Source organism: Pseudophryne corroboree, chromosome 2 (assembly GCF_028390025.1).
Source record: "Pseudophryne corroboree isolate aPseCor3 chromosome 2, aPseCor3.hap2, whole genome shotgun sequence".
Taxonomy (NCBI): domain Eukaryota; kingdom Metazoa; phylum Chordata; class Amphibia; order Anura; family Myobatrachidae; genus Pseudophryne; species Pseudophryne corroboree.
In genome coordinates, this window is record NC_086445.1 from 931,223,671 (window position 1) to 931,244,158 (window position 20,488).

The 20,488-nt window shown below is 46.2% G+C and overlaps 1 protein-coding gene across 1 annotated transcript in view; it reads left to right on the forward strand.

The window, feature by feature from the left end:
- The window catches only part of C2HXorf58 (chromosome 2 CXorf58 homolog), a 98,218-nt gene that overhangs the window by 28,249 nt on the left and 49,481 nt on the right, over positions 1 to 20,488 (forward strand). The window contains exon 5 of the mRNA XM_063956229.1: positions 12,376 to 12,470. Within this exon, the coding sequence (XP_063812299.1) occupies positions 12,376 to 12,470 (95 nt within the window). The remainder of the gene's footprint in view (positions 1 to 12,375; positions 12,471 to 20,488) is intronic.

Here is a 20,488-nt window from a genome sequence, read left to right on the forward strand (position 1 = left end):
TAGGTGTGAAGAGAGTATGACCTAGTGAGAAAGCAGGAGCATGTGTGTATGAGTCCATGTTTGGGGGGGTCATGTATCATCGTGCCGTACGTGTGGTAAATCAAGCTTCGAGGTATTGCGAAGTATACATTTGAATTCCTTCTTATCCTGTGGTACAGGTCTGTGGATGGGCTGTCAAACTCTACCGAGCTCATTTCGGCTGTGGTTGTAACACAATGGGGATGCACATTTTAGTTGATGATACATGAATTGGGGGGGTATGTGGTTGCTGCTATCTGTGCCTGTATTCCCTATCGACTATGTGTGTTATTACCTGAGGGTTGCAGAGATGAAGATAAAGAACACTTACGAAAAATGCAATGATATTCTATGTCAGGTTAATGTACGTTCGTCGATTGAGGTCTTGATTGGTGTCGTTTGATTGCAGTCTTCTTCTTTGTGCTTTTGCTCATAAATCGTGAGTAAAGCAAACAACGTCCATGGATTTACAAAAAATGTTGGGCTAGCGTGATTTTAAAGTTCCTAGGGAAACTGGGGTACCCATGGCATTGTCCATAAAATCTTGTATATCAGGTCGTCTGCTCTTCTTCTTTCCATCTTTCCGTTGTCGGCCCCTTGGCTCATCAGGTCCTTCGTCTACGTGGGTCTTTGTACCTCGGAGGAAAACATAGAAATGGGTGAAAGACGGACCGTATACTCATTACATCATTACGTCATGGTTTCTAGCATTGGGTCATAAATCAAATCCAGGTTAATTACAGTTTCCTCACTCCTCAAGCTCATCACTTTCGTACTTTGTTTACACCTCATCAAAGCCTGCCCGCATCTAAATATCAATCCAATAGATATAACAACACCTAAGATACACAGGAGAAACTTTCCAACATCCATTATGACTCCTTGAGCCCACTCTCCCAAACCGGAGAACCAATTTCGCGGGTTCAACCATGACACCCAACCAGTCAGCTCATTACCTACAGCAGCAAGGGTGAGATTGTGTTTCCGACGAAATTCCCACTTTAATTGCAGAATATCGTCCATCTTTTGGTCTATGACCTCTACCGGATCCTCGGTGTTATTTGTGATATACGTGCAACACTTTATACCGTACTGTGTTGCCAATGTAACACAATATCCGCCTGTTACTGCTGTAAGGTAATTAAGAACCATCCTATGCTGAACTAGTTCTGTTTTGTAAGCTTGAAGTTCTCTTCCAGTGTATCTAAACGTGTCATCATACATTTCAGTGATATTATCTAACAAATTGGCGAGTGCGGAAATGTATTTATAATTCATCACTCCTCGAGCGGTACGAGTGAAATCTAACGCTACCAGAACCTGAATCCCGGTGGATTCATGGATAAGATCAGAGGCCGGATGCTCTAACCTTTCTGACAGTTGTCTTTTAACAAGGTGCTCGTAGTGAGTGTGAGTATAAGGAGCTTGGGCACCACGGTGTATGTCCTTCATTTTGTCATGTGTTACAGTCATCACTTCAGGCAATACTTTTCCAATATAACACAATCCTTCAGAGTTTGGGGCAAGCCACTTGTACGCCTTTCTCCCGCATATGAAATATGCATCATCGGGGAGAACATAAGGGACGGAGAAGGACATGACCATGTTACAAACCTTCCAGGTGAAATCTCCTGACCCTAATTCTTCCATCTGTCTAATACATGTATCGGTTTGTACGATATGTGCACAGTATCCTGGTGATACCTCTCCAACTTTAGTAATTCTATTTCCTAAGGTATACCTATACCGGAAAGATTTTCCTCTACTGGCTATGTGGCGTACAAGCTCTGTATCTGTAGGCATTCTATCTGCTCTGTGTGAAAAGGTCATGGTAAGGTTGCTCCATGACACTTCCCAATTTCCCGGTTTTCTAGGATTGGAGATGTTAAAACATAAGAGGGACCTATCCACATGGTATTGGTGGAGCTTCAAACTGGGAGGGCTGGAGATGTTAAACCTCCGGTCCACCGGTCTCCCACCACTTAGCTCAAGTACCTCCCCTAACGTTAAAGGAAATGGTACTAGCCCTGATTTGCTGTGACCCTGAGGTACTTGAGAGCATACCCAACAATCTGTTTGGTTCAACACGTTACCCACTAGAGAGTGATAGTCACTCAATGGATGCCGGTCCATATGGATATTAAAACTAGATTGGCATTGCTTTATGCATCCATCTTCAACCAGATTACCACAGAGCCTACAGATACAATTTTCCTCAGCTAACAATCCATCACAATTTCTTCTATCGGATCGTTTTCTGATACTCGCCTTTGCTTGTTGGATTGGTTGATCTTGGAAAACTACGCCTCCATCATCATAATCGGAACCCATTCCAGAACCTCTCTCGACCTCTATGGTACTCTCGCCGGAACAGACTGCTCTGGTCAACATCATGGTTAACATCAAAATCCGGATCACAGTCTCTTTGGGCAAGTCCATCTTTGAGGAGGAAATGGAGAAGAATGAGAAAGGGGAAAAAGAAATATCAAGGGAGAAGGGATGGGAAGTGGAGAAAAACAATAAAAGGGAGAAGGGAGTCGACAACTGCTTTCGATCTTCAAGGCTCAGGTGCCGCCTCAGTCCTCCTGGAACAGACACTCCAGTGATACAACCTCTACCGTCTGTTCCTTATCACGGGACTTCTCTGGGTCAGCAACCTTCTTGCAGTGGGATGAATGGACCCAAGTCTCTCTCTCAGCAACCTTCAATGCTGTGGTGCTAGTCAATAAGACCTGGTATGGTCCTTCCCATCTATCAATAAGACAACCTGAGCGTAGAAAATTTCGTATCATTACATAATCCCCAGGTTCAATGTCATGACAATTACTATCTGGTAAATCAGGAATCACCAACTTCAGATTATCATTTTGACTCCTCAACTGCTTACTCATGTTAATCAAGTACTTTACAGTTACTTCATTGTTACATTTCAAATCATCCTGAGGGTTAATCATGACATGCGGTTGTCGACCAAACAGAATTTCAAAAGGAGACAGATTAAGAGGGGACCTGGGAGTGGTTCTGATGCTATACAAAACAATGGGTAAAGCTTCTGGCCACGTCAATCCTGTCTCTGCCATTACTTTACTCAATTTATTTTTAATAGTGCTGTTCACTCTTTCGACCTTCGCACTCGCCTGTGGACGGTACGGAGTGTGCAGCTTGCTATCAATTCCCATCAACTTACACATTCCTTGAAAGACATCACCTGTAAAATGGGTACCCCTATCACTTTCAATGATTCTAGGGATACCATATCTACATACAAATTCCTGCAAAATTTTCTTAGCTGTAAACATAGCGGTATTTGTAGCTGCTGGAAAAGCTTCGACCCAATTCGAGAAAACATCTATACAGACAAGTACATACTTTAAGTTTCTACATGGGGGCAATTGGATGAAGTCAATTTGTATTACTTGGAAAGGGCCGCCGGCAGGTGGGATATGGGAGGGTTCTGTAGGTATTGCCTTTCCAATATTCTTTCTCAGACAGGTAAGGCATGACATTGCTCTTTTACCAGCATGAGAGGAGAATCCTGGGGCGCACCAGTATGCTCTTACCAATTTGCACATCCCCTCCTTGCCTAGATGAGTCAGCCCGTGAGCTGCTTCAGCCAGACATGGAAGGTATGCCCTGGGGGCCACTGGTTTACCATGTCCATCCGTCCAGAGCCCTGAGGGCTCCTGGCCATATCCCTTTGCCTTCCAGACTGCTCTCTCTTGAGTGGAACACAAACTCTGCATCTCACACAACTTCTGTGTGTTGATGGTATTAAATACCATCAACTGTGTGGTGTCTGTCCGTATGGGGGTAGCAGCTGCAAGCTTTGCAGCTTCGTCTGCTCGGCTGTTACCAAGGGATACTGGGTCTTGGCTATACGTATGTGCTTTACATTTGATAACAGCCACTCTGTCGGGTTCCTGTATCGCTGTTAGAAGCCTTTTTATATACGCTGCATGCGCTATCGGTGTGCCAGCTGCCGTCATGAAATTTCTGAGCCGCCATAGGGCTCCGAAATCATGGACTACCCCGAACGCGTATCTAGAATCGGTGTAGATATTGGCAGACTTACCCTTAGCCAATTCACATGCTCTGGTTAGGGCGACCAGTTCAGCAACCTGGGCTGAGTGAGGTGGGCCTAGCGGTTCCGCTTCTATGGTGTCTTGGTCATCTACGACTGCGTATCCAGTACACAAGTCTCCCGAGTCTGACTGTCTGTGACAACTACCGTCCGTGTAGAACGTGAGTTCTGCATCTTCTAGTGGATTGTCACTGATGTCAGGCCTTGCGGTAAAATTTTGGGTCAAATATTCCATACAATCATGTGCATCCTCCTTTGTATAAAATCCTCCTTCCCCATCACTCTCACCTCCCACCCTTTGTGCCTGTCCAGGCACACCTGGGAGAAATGTTGCAGGGTTTAATGCGCTGCATCTCCTTATGGTGATGTTTACTGGGGCCATTAATGCCAATTCCCATCTTGTAAACCTTGCTGATGAGACATGTCTGGTTTGGGCAGAATTTAATAAGGCAGATACTGCATGTGGTGTATGGATTGTGAGGTTGTGGCCTAGCACGACATCTTCGCTTTTCGTCACTAGCAATGCTATCGCCGCAACGCTACGCAAGCATGTGGGGAGGGACCGCGCTACCGTATCTAGCTGAGCGCTGTAGTATGCAACTGGCCTGCTGGCGTCACCGTGTTTTTGTGTTAGTACACCTGCTGCGCACCCAGCACTTTCTGTTCCGTATAGTTCAAAGGGTTTCCCATAGTCTGGCATACCTAGTGCAGGTGCCTGCGTTAGACACTGTTTGAGTCTCTCAAATGCCGTTTCAGATTCGTCTGTATGCGAAATCCGATCAGGTTTGTTTGAGGAGACCATTTCCTGCAGAGGTAGTGCCAATATGGAAAACCCTGGGATCCAATTACGGCAATACCCACACATTCCTAAAAACGTTCTGATCTGTTGCTGGGTTTGTGGTAGTGTCATGTCTCTAATGGCTTGGATTCTATCAGCGGTCAGGTGTCTCAGTCCTTGTGTTAGACAGTGTCCCAAATATTTTACCTTAGCTTGGCATAATTGCAACTTGTCTTTGGAGACCTTGTGACCTGTGTCTGAAAGATGAAACAGGAGCTGTTTCGTATCTTTCAGGGATGCCTCCAATGAATCAGAACACAGTAGTAGATCATCCACATACTGTATCAACACTGATCCACTTTCTGGTTGAAAAGACTGTAAACAATCATGCAAAGCCTGAGAAAATATACTTGGACTATCTATGAAACCTTGGGGTAATCGAGTCCACGTGTATTGGACTCCTCTGTATGTGAATGCAAACAAATATTGACTGTCAGGGTGCAGAGGTACCGAAAAGAAAGCGGAGCAGAGGTCAATAACAGTGAAAAATTTGGCAGTGGGAGGAATTTGCATTAGGATGACAGCTGGATTAGGCACTACGGGGAACTGACTCTCGACTATTTTGTTAATCCCCCTTAGATCCTGCACTAGCCTGTAACCCCTCCCCCCACTCTTTTTAACAGGGAAGATGGGACTATTTGCTGTGCTGGACGTTCTTACTAGAATGCCCTGTTGTAGCAAGCGCTCTATTACGGGAAAAACTCCTAACTCCACCTCTGGCTTCAGAGGATACTGTGGGATTTTTGGAGCTATCCTACCATCTTTTACTTGCACTACTACTGGAGCTACGTTTGCCATTAATCCAGTGTCTTGTCCATCTTTTGTCCAAAGTGAATCTGGTATCTGAGATGTCATCTCTTCTACCTGGGATGGATTCCTATTTGTCATAATGGAATGTGACATTAATTTTGATGGGGAGTCTAACATATCTCGTACTTCTTGAGCGTGATTCTCAGGTATGTCCAAGAATACACCTTCAGGAGTACAATAAATGACGCAACCCATTTTACATAGTAAGTCTCTTCCCAGGAGATTGGTCGGTGCCGATGCAGCCAGCAAAAAGGAATGCTTGGTGTGCAGAGGCCCTATTGTAATCTCGGCTGGTTTGCTAACAGGATAGTGCTGGACTACTCCTGTTACTCCTATGGCTGGAACTGTCCTACCAGTGGTTCTCATGCCCACTGTCGAATTTATCACTGACTTGGCCGCCCCTGTGTCTACAAGAAAGTTTAAAGTTTTACCAGCCACATTGATTGCAATCTCTGGTTCGCTTCCAAGACTGGCAATCAATTTAACTGGTTGCAGATTACAGGTATGGCCACACCCCTATTGGGTATGCTGACCGCCCTGAATCCCATTGGCAGCAACTACTTGTGCGGGGGTTAGCTGGGAACTACCAGAGGCATGCCAATCTCTGTTTGGGGGATATCTTTTTGTTTCCCCTGTATGTGGCTCAAAACTCCGCCTCTGTGGACCCTGCTCCCAATGTCGTGTGTGGTGTTGTTGTCTAGGGGGTTGAAAAGATCTTTGTACATTTCTTACTCTACAGTCTCGTGCAAAATGTCCTGGTTTGTTACAAGAAAAACATGTTATCATACTTGCCTTATCCACAGGATTCGGTGGTACATACGCAGGCTGCCTTGTGGTCAGCGCCTGTATACTTACGGACATCAACTTATCACTTTGCGACTCCCTGTGCCTAGTGATGTTTTTGTCGTGATCAACAGCAGCCTCTCTCAAAGTGGACACTGACAGACCTCGCCAGCATGGCTGCGTGGTCTGTACCCTAGCCTTTAATGTTTCTTTCAAACCATCCATCAGTACAGATACTGCTACTTCTCGATGGTTTGGGTTGGTCTTTATGTCTTCTATACCAGTGTATTTTGCCATTTCTGATAATGCCCGGTGGAAATATTCTGCTGCCGTTTCAGACTCCTTTTGTTTAATGGAGAATAGTTTATTCCATTTAGCAACGGCTGGGAAATATTCTTTTAGCTGCAAATTTATCCTTTTTACATTATCCTGGTCGTACACATCTGTAAGTGGTACATCTTTATCTAATAGACAATCAGCTAAGAATTTAACTGAGTCGACACTGGGAGGTAAGCAAGCTCTTAACACTATCTGCCAATCCTTATTATTGGGCTCTAAAGTGTTTCCTAAATCCCTGATGTATTTTTGGCTTGCCACTAAATCCTTTCTGGGGTCTGGGAATTCAGACACTATGGTCCTCAATTCCATTCTAGTTAACGGGCAATACATGGCAATGTTCCTGACGGGTGTGACTCCTGATGCATCTGTTTTCCCATTGGGAACTACTATCACCTTTACAGGAGCAATTCTAACAACTTCATTCTGTGTAGATTCTACAACTTGTGGTACAATTGTTTCAGTGTAATGCATGGTGCCGTACTTACCCGCTGACACGACCTCACCTATCCCTCCGCTAGGGGCCTTCACTAATCTCGTGGGTGGTGCTGTGCCTACTGTGGTCTCTGCTATGGTGGCCGCTAGAGAGAGCGCTGAAATCGTTGCCGAATCGTCTTCTTGTTCACACTCCTGAGGAAGGTTCAAAACAGGGTACAACTTGCACGGGTTAATACTTGCATGAGTTATTTGGTTAACATCATTAACATTTACATTGTTACTAAGAGTTTGTGTTTTACAACCCAGTGCGTTTCTCTCCGCAATCAACTTCTCTCCTGCAATATATGGTGGAGGAGGAGCTGTGGCAATCAACTTCCTGACTGCCCCAGATCCTGCCGCCAGAGCCAAACCTCTCTGTATCTCACCTTCCTGGTGCCATAACTGTAAGTAATCATGATGCTGAATTCGTCTCTTTGATGATTTTACGAGACATATCCTCCTCCTTAAATTTTGTAACACTTCCGGACTGAAGCTACCTATTCTTGGGAACTTGTCTCTGTCTTGAACAGTCATTCTCTCCCATTCATCACATAAAGATTCGGTGTGAATTCCATATTTTTCACACATTACATATCGTGCCGACCCAACTGGTCGGTTCACAGAATCAACCTGAACCAGGGTTGATCGCCCCCTACCTGAGCAACTGGCCCCCATCGTCTGTAGGTGTTGCTTAGTCCTCCTTGGATTTTCTGTATCAAGGTTTTCAGCAAGCCTTTACAGACAACCAAATTACTCCGCAGTAGGCCGGCGGTGGCGGTTTACCGAGTACCCCACTCACTCGCCCACCTCGACCAATACGACCTGATCACACCGACGTGGTGCTGGCGTACTCGATACAGGGCCCCTATGGAACCTTCAGTTTACTGGAACATATGAGGGATACCCGCAGGACACTTACTCTTTCCAGTAAACGTTGGGGTTGTTAGATAGTTCCTGAGTGACCAGCGAACTTCCCTTCCAAAAATAAAAAATTACACAAATCACGTCAGAATGTACAAATAGCGTTTATGACCTTCGTACACAAATAGTACCGGTCAGGTTTACTAATGCACACAATTACGTGCGGTACAATCGTTCAGCACATAAGCAACTAATCTTATGTGCGGAGCGACCAGTGGAATCGAAAATTTCGGCTGCGAATTCCTTCAGCCAGAGCTTAATGGCCTATATGGGTTCTGCACCAACACCCCAGGCGTTGTGCCACTGGACTTTTATAGCGGACCTTTTTACCTTATGACCTCCTGGTCTTGTTCCTTATGACCTCCTGGTCTTGTTACCTTATGGTCCGCTATACTCTAATGCTCAAATATTATTTAACCAGAGATGCCTCCCTGGCCACCGTATATGTCACTTACACGTATGTTCCTTAACGAGTACCCGACTTTCCTTTTGGTTCCACCTTAAAGTTATATAAACTTTTGTATACAAAACACACTCACTCAACACATGTACACTTTTGTTTCTATATCTATTTCTGCGCAGAAATTGTCTTCAGGCCAAGAGTGTTACCAATTAGGAGCAGGATCTGTTAAACTAAATTTCAGATTTTCCAAAAATAGATTTGCGTTATTTACCGCGTCGCGTTATCTACCGCTGTGCGTTACTTATCGCCTTTGCGCCACTTATCGCTTTTGCGCTACTTATCGCTTTTGCGCTAATTCAACTTTATCACAACTTGAGCTACGTGGGCGTAACCAGACGCTACGTTGCGTAATGTACGCTGCGTGCGTCTGCCTTTCGGATTGCGTACGCTAGTCTTTGTTAGCGACACGTGTACGCAATGCAAAGGATCCACCGTAACACAATATATATTTTATCAATGTAGATGATCCCTGATCATCTACCGCAATCCACACTGCACACTGGCTGCCTCGTCTCTCGGACAAGCCGTGTGTTGTTCTATTCTTTAACTATTACCTCTATTTATTAAATAACAGCAAATCTCCTTTTAGCACTTTCTATCAACTATAAAATTTGGCAAACAGGAATAGTGATATACGAAAAATGGAACAGAAATGCAGATATATGCGTGCGTACGCAAGACAAAAGACAAATAAACAGTTTTTAAAAGACAAGCGTTTTGTTCTTACTTCCGGTTACCGGATTCCTTCAGCACTCTTTACCTAAGTGAAGCAGACGCTTATCCCGTCAGCAACTGCGAGACAACCTCCCACCCTTTTGCTGGGGGATAATGTCTGCTGATCTACCTAGTGCAGATGTGAAAAGGATCGGACGAGTCCCCAATTGACAATGCTAAATTCCTATGTCGTATAAACAACCCTTATGAAGCTAAGAACACTGTACGCTGTTTACTTAAGAAATACCGTAATGGTACGCTATTTGCGTAACGATCGCTCAGCCGTAGGCGAGACGCTCAAGCGTCACGTTCGCTCACGGCCCAGCGATCACAGGACACGTTATTGGTTATGTCTAGGGGAATGATTCGCTATGGCGTAGCATACACTCGAGACCACGAGGAGGTCACCAGCGATGCAGACGCTCACAACACTATACCTTGATATTAAACCTTATACCGACGAAACACACAGAATACCTTTAATGTGAGTACAGGGTGTAAATGCAACTTTGTGTCGCCTGACTACCTACAAAGCTGTTTGAGCGTCACCGACGCTCAAGTGAACACTTAACACTATAGTAAATACACAGATACTGTTTTTAGGGTTCCAAAGCCTATTATCTGTATTATATCTAGTATACTTGTAAAAGAGTAACACAGTACAAATGATACACTACAATATAACAAAGACTTCCTAACCAAACACCTAACTAAGGGATAAACTACAATACTATCCTGGCCTAACACAATACAATACAATACTATAAAGTTTAGTCTAGGGGAGTTACGAGAGAAAAGAGAAAATAGAGAGAGAGAAATAGACACAGAGGGAGAGAGAGGAATTGGCTCACAGAAAGACAATGATTACGGAGAGAACTTACGCACAAAGGGTATGATCGCCTGCGCCTCGATATCCAGCTCCCGATTATCAGCAGATAACCGTTGATGAGAGAGTGAGAGCTGGATGTGGTCGGCCTGCCTATTTATGCCCCACACACAATGCAATCTCCTGGTCCTACAATCCTTCAGTTTATTGGACACAGGAATTCGGCCCTGTACTGTAACCAAAGGTCATAGGTTGATTCATACAGGTGGGCTGTGCTGAGTTTAAACGGCTCAGGTGGGTGGGAAACTGGGTTTCCCGCCGCATACCTGAGTATGGGTAAATAATAGAAATGGACATAAACTTCTTATGTTCATAACTATTCGCACGAGCGATTAATACGCTCCAAACCAACACCGGAATATTGCTAATTAAATACTCTTCCGATGGGTACCAAATACTGCTGTATGACTCCTGTTAGACCCTTCGTGCAATACAAAGAGGGACTCCTCCGCTCAGGGACATTCTATCTAAACCAAACTTACAGAAACTATTGAGGGGAACATGATCTATAAACGACATTAATTGTGAACTTTTGTAACGAATGAGTCGCACGCTACGATCACATAAACTCTACCGTAAATGCGCATACTGCGCGTGCGAGTGCACGCTATTGCGGGTATGCGCTTCCACGGGAGAGCATACGCATGCGCAGCACGGACCCGTGTGCGGTGCAAATATGGCAGTGTGCATTGAGACATTTTTCTGACTTCGACAGCGCCGTAAGCGCGTGCAAAAATACATAGTGGCGTGGCTTCGTGGGGAAGGGATGTGGCCACAAAATAATACCAATTCATAAAACGGTGCACAGTAGTCTCCATTATACAAATTACGCCGCACAGTAGCACCACTACACCAGGTAGAGACCCTTTTACACCTTACGGCGGACAGATTCCACTTTTTACACATTACGGCAGACAGCGTCCCCCTTTTTACACATAACAGCAGAGAGCGTGCCCTTTTTACACATCACTTCAGGCAGATTCCCCCTTTTTACACATCACGTCAGGCAGATTCCCCCTTTTTACACATTACGGCAGTCAGATTCCCCCTTTTTACACATTGCGACAGGCAGATTCCCCCTTTTTACACATTACCTCAGGCAGATTCCCCCTTTTTACACATTGCGGCAGGCAGATTCCCCCTTTTTACACATTACGGCAGGCAGATTCCCCCTTTTTACACATCACGGCAGACAGTCCCCATTTTTGCACATGAAGAAAGAGAAAGAAAGAAAGAAAGAGAATGAATTATACTTACCCTCTCCGCTGGCTCAGGCTCCTCGGTGCAGCTTCTGGCAGAGATTACGATTCCCGGGCAGGAGAGAAGGAGGAGGAGGGAGGTGGAGGAGGGATCCGCAGCAGCGCTGTGTTATTGGTGGAGGCGCTGCTGCTGCTGTCCCTCTGCTTCACTATAGGCTGTTCTCCGCCGTTGTGAATGGCTGGGATGCGCTTCACAGCGGCGGAAGACAGCCTATAGTGAAGCAGAGGGAAGTAACAAAGCGCTGCTGCGGCTCCCTCCTCCACCTCCCTCCTTCTCCTTACCCCCGTGACCGCTGCGCTCCTCTCCTGTGTCCTGCGGGCGGCTGTGTGCTGCGGGCAGCAGTTGCCCACAGCACACAGCGGCATGTAATGAGTCAGTTTGACTCATTACATGCTTTGGGCCCCTGGACAGTGGCGGGCCCCAGTGCAACGCACTGGTTGCACTGGCGGTAGTTCCGCCTCTGGCTTGAAACCAGAAGTGTTTTGGAAATCAGATTTTTTCCGCATTTTGGAATAATTGTATACCATAATGAGATATCTTGGAGATGGGACCCAAGTCTATACACAGAATGCATTTATATTTCATATACACCTTATACACACAGCCTGAAGGTCATTTTATACAATATTTTAGATCATTTTGTGTATTAAATAAAATTTGTGTACATTGAACAATCAGAAAGCAAAGGAGTGACTTTATCAATCTCTCTCCAAAAATTCTTATTTTGTATATGGGAGATCCTTTAAATAATGATAGCGCCTCTTTAATTTTGCATTCATTATTTGTAGGAAACATGTGCTACATATGGGATTCTGAAGAAAGTGAGCCCCCTGGAAGCAGAACTGTTAAAAGATCCAGGGATGCGGTGTAAAGTAAGATTCAGGTACCGTTTGGCTTCATGAAGCTAACACTACCCCCAAAACACCAATACCCTGATAAATTCAGCAATGTTGACTAATAAATGGGCACAGTTCATTATTATGAAAGGAGAATTATCATCAAATTCTGCATTATGTGTACTGACGTTTAACTGTGGTTTTGAAATGATTACTTTTGCATGGATAAAACTCTGCACGAAATGTAAGTTCTGTTTTATTTGTAACAGAGTTGTAATCTGCTTGTTGTTATTAATAATATTTCAAAATGACAGCAATTGTGTTATGTACAGTTAGGGGAGGCAGTTAGGTTGCCGGCAGTCGGGATCCCGGCGCTCAGGTTACTGACACCAGAATCTCAACCACTGACAATGCAGCCAGACGGAATCCCATCCAGCAGGAGCTATTCCCACTCGTGGGTATCCACGACCAGTTATATTCACATGGTCGACCATGTTATGGTCGACAGTCATTAGGTCGACCACTATTGGTCGACATTGACATCGTCGACATGGACACATGGTCGACACATGCAAAGGTCGACATGAAGTTTTTAACTTTTTTTTCTTTTGGGGAACTTTTCCATACTTTACGATCCACATGGACTACGATTGGAACGGTAAAGTGTGCCGAGAGAAGCGGTAGCGGAGCGAAGGCACCATGCGGGGGGACGCGGTGCACTAATTGGGGTTCCCAGTCACTTTACGCAAAAAACGACACCAAAAAAAGTTAAAAAACTCATGTCGACCTTTTCATATGTCGACCTTTCGCGTGTCGACCATTTTCATGTGTCGGCCATGTGTCCGTGTCGACCATGTCAATGTCGATCAATAGTGGTCGACCTAATGACTGTCGACCATAACATGGTCGACCATTCATACCGGAACCATCCACGACACCCATAGAGTGGGAATAGAACGTGTGGCGAGAGCAGTGAGCCTGCAAGGTGACTCTTTGCGCTCGCTTCGCTGTCAGTATACTTGCAGACGGGATGCCGTAGTCGGTATCCCGGCCGCCGGTATATCATACTGATCCCACAGTTAGATATTCCACATGTGTAGAACAAAAGACATCACAAAGTAAATCCTAATAGTCATGCAAGGCTTTTGTAGGGATACAGTGGACCTGACCAAACAGGGATTCCAAAGAAATACATCTGACACTTCCCCTAATTCAGATCCCGAAGGATCTGTGGCACATGATGCAAAGTACCAGCGTTTGGTACTTTGCTCATGTGCCAGACCTGTAGCGTGCATGTTGGACGTACTACGGCTGCACATTCTGCTGCTGTTTGGGGGTGGGGAGGGGGCGGTAATGGCTGCCGTTTCCCAAAGCTGCTGTGGCCGGCTTGCGTGTCACCATGGGTCACGCAGCTGGCAGATGGTGTTGCAGGTAATCCGATGATGCATCCTAGGATGCAGCACTGTATCACAAATGCATGCAAGAGGCATCTACTTATATCAGATTCCTCCTGTTCCACTACCATATTAGTGCATTGCTGCTGCTTCCAAGTAATCAGCAGCAATGCAACCTCAAACCACATCTGAATTAGGCCCCTTGAGCGGGTGGTGTACAGCTTCCTCATCGCCTTCCACTATACTCACTACATTCTTGACCCACTCCAAACATGCTTTCAATCTCTTCATTCCACTGAAGCTGTCCTCACCAAGGTCTCTGATGACCTCCTCATAGCCAAATCCAAAGTCCATTTCTCTATTCTCATGCTCCAGTGGCTCACGTTGGGGGTGGGGTGTATGAGAAATGCACAGAACGTAGAGATGTCAGGGGCACTTGGCAACAGCAGGAACAAAGAGTACTTGGTTGCACTGCGCTCCAATCTTCAGTGTCTACTGCTGGGCTGGCTTAACCTCTCCTCACAGGCAGGTGGCTGACTTCTTTACCCTGCCATGCCTCCGGCCCAAGCCCCACCTCCTCTTTCTCCCTGCTAAACAGGACTTTAAGGGACCAGCTCTCTGGCTCCATGGTGGCTGCACAGATGGAGAGACCCTTGCACCAGCAGCGCCGGCATCAGGTTACCTGCTCCTCTTGTTCCAGCTCCTCATGTGGGTCTCCACGATCTGTTGCTGCCCACCTCTTTATATATTCAATATCTCTCGTGCCCCCTCTCCTGCCACCACCAACAGCAGCTTGTGGGGCTTCCAGAAAGCAGAGCAATACTGTACAGTCCTGCTCTCTTCTTTTAAAATAAAAGTACCTCCTCTTGCTCCAAATCAGTACAGACCCCATATAGTGAAACAGAACAAAGGTAACTACTACCAAAAGGGGATTATGTGTACAATATATATATATATATATATATATATATGTAGTTCAGAACATGGAGCACCCGGATTAGCATAACTAAACTGCTTCAGAACATCTTCATTAAACATTAAAAAGTGTACCCGCGTGGGCTCACTTTGCTCGCCACGCTTTACGCAAGGTTACTGTTTCCACTAGATGTCCACATGTATAGCAAACCTGATAGTCCAGGGGATTCCATGTTCTGAACTTGAGCCGATATATATCTGGAAATCCCCCTGTGTTTGCCCCTGTGCTCCTTGTCCACACAGCAGCATTTAACACTGTTGTTGACCACTTCCTCCTCCTGCACACCCTTTTAGGCTCCGTAACTTTGCTCTCTCCTGGTTCATCTCATACTTGTCCATTTGATCATCTTAGTATATACAGCCAGCTCTAAATCTCCTCCACTTCAACTTCCCATGGAGGTCCCTCAAGGCTTTGCCCTCAGTAGCCTTCTCTTCTCCCTTTACATTTCTTGCTCTGTGAACTCATCAGTTCCTTTTGGCCTTTTCTACCACTACTTTGCTGATGGTTCCAAAATCTACTACTTTTCCCCTGATCTCTACCCTCCAGACCTCAGTCATGTTGCCTCCTGTCTGTCATATGTCTCCTTCTGCATATCATAAAGCTACCCTCAACTCAACATCTCCAAAACTAAAGACTTCCTCTCTATTGATAACATCTTCCTTTCCACTGTTCCCCAAGACTATTGTCTTAAATTTGCTCTTTCCTTGTTCCCCCCACATCCAGTCCCTCTCCCAATCCAGTTGTTTCCGCTTTCCACGATCCATCCCTTTCTCATCTTGGGCGCTGCTAAATCTCTTTCTCTTACGTCCTAGAGGATGCTGGGGACTCCGTAAGGACCATGGGGTATAGACGGGCTCTGCAGGAGACATGGGCACTATAAAGAACTTTAGAATGGGTGTGCACTGGCTCCTCCCTCTATGCCCCTCCTCCCGACCTCGGTTGGATCCTGTGCCCAGAGGAGACTGGGTGCACTACAGGGGAGCTCTCCTGAGTTTCTCTGTAAAAGAATTTTTGTTAGGTATTTTATTTTCAGGGAGCACTGCTGGCAACAGGCTCCCTGCATCGTGGGACTGAGGGGAGAGAAGCAGACCTACTTAAGTGATACGCACTGCTTCTTAGGCTACTGGACACCATTAGCTCCAGAGGGTCGGAACGCAGGTCTCACCCTCGCCGTTCGTCCCGGAGCCGCGCCGCCGTCCTCCTCACAGAGCCGGAAGATAGAAGCCGGGTGAGTAAAAGAAGAAAGAAGACTTCAAAGGCGGCAGAAGACTTCAGTGAGGTAACGCTGCGCGCCATTGCTCTCACACACACACACAACAGCGGGCACTGTAAGGGTGCAGGGCGCAGGGGGGGCACCCTGGGCAGCAGTTAATAGCCTCAAGCGACACTGGCAGATGTAAATATACCGCGGAGGCAGTATATTATTAACCCCCGCCAGTTTTTTGATTATTTGAGGGGGACCGAAGCCCGCCGCTGAGGGGGCGGGGCTTGATCCTCCAGCACTAACCAGTGCCAGTTTCTCCACAGCACATGCAGAGAAGCTGGCTCCTCGGACTCTCCCCTGCTGTACACGGTCACAGAGAGCAAAAAAGAGGGGGGGGGGGGGGCACATGTAAGGCGCAGTGAGTTTTATTATATATATTTGTATAAAAGCGCTGTCCTAACTGGGATTTTATTCCAGGGTCTGGTGGCGCTGGGTGTGTGCTGGCATATTCCCTTGAGTGTGTGGGGGTGTCGGTACGTGTGTGTCGGCATGTCTGAAGCGGAAGGCTCTTCTAGGGGGGAGGTGGAGCAGATGATTGTGGTGTCTCCGTCGGCAACGCCGACACCTGACTGGTTGGATATGTGGAATGTTTTAAATGCAAATGTGGCTTTGTTACATAAGAGATTGGACAAAGCAGAGTCCAGGGATAAAACAGGGAGTCAATCCATGGCTTTGACTGTGTCACAGGGCCCTTCTGGGTCTCAGAAACGCCCACTATCCCAAGTAGCAGACACTGATACCGACACGGATTCTGACTCCAGTGTCGACTACGATGATGCAAGGTTACACCCAAGGGTGGCCAAAAGTATTCATTATATGATTATTGCAATAAAAGATGTTTTACATATCACAGATGACCCCTCTGTCCCTGACACGAGGGTACACGTTTTTTTATTAAATTCAATAATTTTTTTATTTGAGTTTTTGATTTTGCATTAACAACTTGCACAAAAACAAACTTAACTACAAACATACACAAAATACACATAAACAGCTGTATAATTATAAGGCACATGGTACATCAAGCGGATAAAATGTCTCATAAGTCACACAGTCGCAAAGCGTCGGCGTCTGGAAGTAACACAACCCAGACACATCACTTCCAATATAAGCATAAGCATAGCAGAGTAAGCACAGTATATTGAAATACAACACAACAAGGCCGGCCGCGAGGGTAGCCACCTCCAAGACATCCCAGAATAAAATAAGGAAAGAAATACAAATCTAAACTTTATTTATCCTTAAAATATCTAGAGTCCATCCACCTGCCCCATATTGTAAACAATTTCCTCTCCACCTTCCTAGCCAGGAACACACATTTTTCGTGTGCAATAGTTTCATTGACTAGAGATATCCAAGCCTTAGGTGCCGGGGCCTCACCCGCCAGCCACAGCCGGGCTATGCAGACCCTAGCCAGGGCACATAAATTAATTACATATCACCTGCTGGGCGGATCTAAGGCTTCCTCGTCCACAATTAGCAGTGTACACAGCACAGGCGTACATATGGAAGAGGGAATACCTGTATCAATTATAGTACGTATAACAGCCTTCCAGAACAGAGATATGCTAGGGCACAACCAAAGCAGATGCCAGAAGTCGGCCCCCATGGCTCCACACTTAGGGCACCGTGAGCTATGAGACCCCCCAATATGTGCTAACCTCACCGGAGTCATATACACCCTATGCAGAATATATAATTGTATTTGCTGGTATCTAACAGAGGAAGTGGAGATCCGATGGGATCCCATAGCAGTGTTCCATGCAGCATCTGATAACATACCCACATCCGACTCCCACCTACCCCGAAGAGAAGTTAGAGAGTCAGTATGGTGCATCTGGAGAATGCGACCATATATCTTAGAAACTAGGTGTCCCGAGTCCAGCGTCCGCAGCATTAATTTGACCGGGGAATCAACGAGGACCGGAGGGCCATTCGGGAACTGGGCAGCCAAGGCGTGTCTCCGCTGAAGAAATCGAAAGAAGAACCCTGAGGGGACATTGTGCACTTGTTGAAGTTGTTGGAATGAGTTAAGGGTCCCATCACTATATAAATGGCCTAAAGAATACACTCCCCAGTTCCCCCAGACCTCCCTGACTTGAAGTTGACACAGTTCCGGCAACCCGTAAGCATTATCCAGTGGGGTATCAGGATCAACACCGTGACCATGCATCAGAGTGCACCAATTTCCATATTAGGATGGATTGTTTAACCAGTGGCAGTGTGGACATTTTGACACTACCGCCAAGGAGTAGCTGTAATGGGGATCCCCCAGGATAGTCATGGTGCATCATCAGTGAGTGCAAAGCCAGGGCATCGAGGTCGTTAACCCACTCCCAGACATGTGTCAGTTGCGCCGCATAGTAATAAAAACGGAAGTTGGGGAGAGCCAAACCCCCCAATTCCCGTGACCTGGTCAGGGTATCCAGTCTCAAATGTGCCCGCTTACTAGCCCACACCAGGGAGGAAAGCAACCCATTTATTTGTTTAAAAATCTTCTGCGGAATATAAACGGGAGAGTGCTGTAAAACATATAGAAGTTTGGGCTGGAAAACCATTTTTACCATGTTAACCCTCCCCGTGACCGTTAGGTGTAACTTCACCCAGGCCTTCACCCGGGTACGGAGATACGTTATTTGTGGAGTAATATTTAGGGAGGAAAATTTCTGAGGATCATTAGACACCCAAATGCCCAGATATTTGAAGGAGTCCACCCACCGCAACGGGAGAGCTACCAACGGGGAGGCAGGAACTTCGCCCCGAAGTGGGGTAATAAAGGATTTCTCCCAATTAATCAGGAGCCCAGAGTATCGCCCAAACCCAATAATAATTTCCAAAATCCTAGGCATAGACTCAGCATAGCGATCCACAAACAACAAAACGTCATCGGCATATAAGGCCACCCTGTCCTCACGGGTACCCACCTTAAAGCCAGAGATCCCCACGTCCGCCCTCAGGAGGCATGCAAGGGGTTCAATGGCCATAGCAAACAGAGTAGGGGACAGTGGGCAACCCTGTCGTGTACCCCTAGATAGGGGAAAGGAGTGAGATACGAAACCATTTACCGCCACCCTCGCCGAAGGAGAAGAATACATCAATCGAACATATTTAATAAAGTTTGGGCCTATACCAAATCTACGCATAACTTCCCACAAATAATCCCACTCCACAGAGTCAAAAGCCTTAGCGGCATCCAACGAAACGACTATGGAGGAGGAGGGGTCCTTGCGGGGGATTTGTAGGTGAGTAAACAGACGTCTAAGGTTAATGGAAGTCGATTTATTGGGCATAAATCCCATCTGATCCGGGTGTATTATGTGAGAAATAACTGCATTTAATCTGCCAGCCAACACTTTAGCCAAAATTTTAATATCAGTGGGTAAGAGGGATATAGGGCGATAGGACTCAACTTTCCTAAGATCCTGTCAGGTTTAGGGAGAACCACAATTACTGCCTCCGCCATAGACGGGGGGAGAGACTCCTGTGCATAGATCTGGCCATACAACTCAAGTAGACGAGGGACAAAGAAATCCAAGTGTTGCTTATAGACCTCAGAAGGTATGCCATCCAAACCCGAGGCTTTACCACTAGGGGAGGCCCTAACAGCGGCCATCATTTCATCAGATGAGATAGGTGCTTCCAACAGGTCACAAGCCTCGCTGGATAAAGTGGGGAAACAAACACTGTCTAAATAATCGTTCAGTTGCGACGAAGTACAATCCAGTTTGGATTCGTACAAACGGCTATAGTAGGATACAAATTCAACCGCCATTTGTGGAGTCTGAGTCAGGGGAACACCATCAGAGTTCACAATCTCAACCACAATACTAGTAGGTCTATCACCCCGGGCCAGGGAGGCCAGGTATGTCCCCGGCCTATCACCAGTAGCGTAAAAGGTATGGGAGGAGAAAAGAAGTCTATGCTGAGTCTTATCCATTAGGTAATCTTTCCATTCCCTCTGAGCCGATAACCAGGCTAGCTTAGAACTGTCCAAAGAATCTTGTAAGTATTGTAATTCTGCAGCGACACTCTGGGCCTCCAGTTCAGCCTCCCGTCGCCTATAAAAGGACTTCAAATTAGACACCCGTTTAATCAAACTCCCCCTCAGAAAGGCCTTAAACGTGTCCCATAAATTAGAGATAGCTTTTTCGGCACTGTTCAGTGCAAAGAATTCCCGCCATGCAGCCACCAAGTCAGAGCCGTCCCCCATGTGTACGAGCCAAAATGGATTAAATTTCCATACAGCTTGACCCCTAGAGCAGTTGAAGTCTAAAGTAAAGGTCAACGGGGAGTGATCTGATATACCCCTAGTTTCATATCTGATATCACCAACCCGGGGGACCATATCGCTCGAGAGGAGGGCCAGGTCAATCCTGGAGAACGAAGAGTGAGAGTGAGAGAAACAGGAGTATTGTTTAAGAGACGGATGTC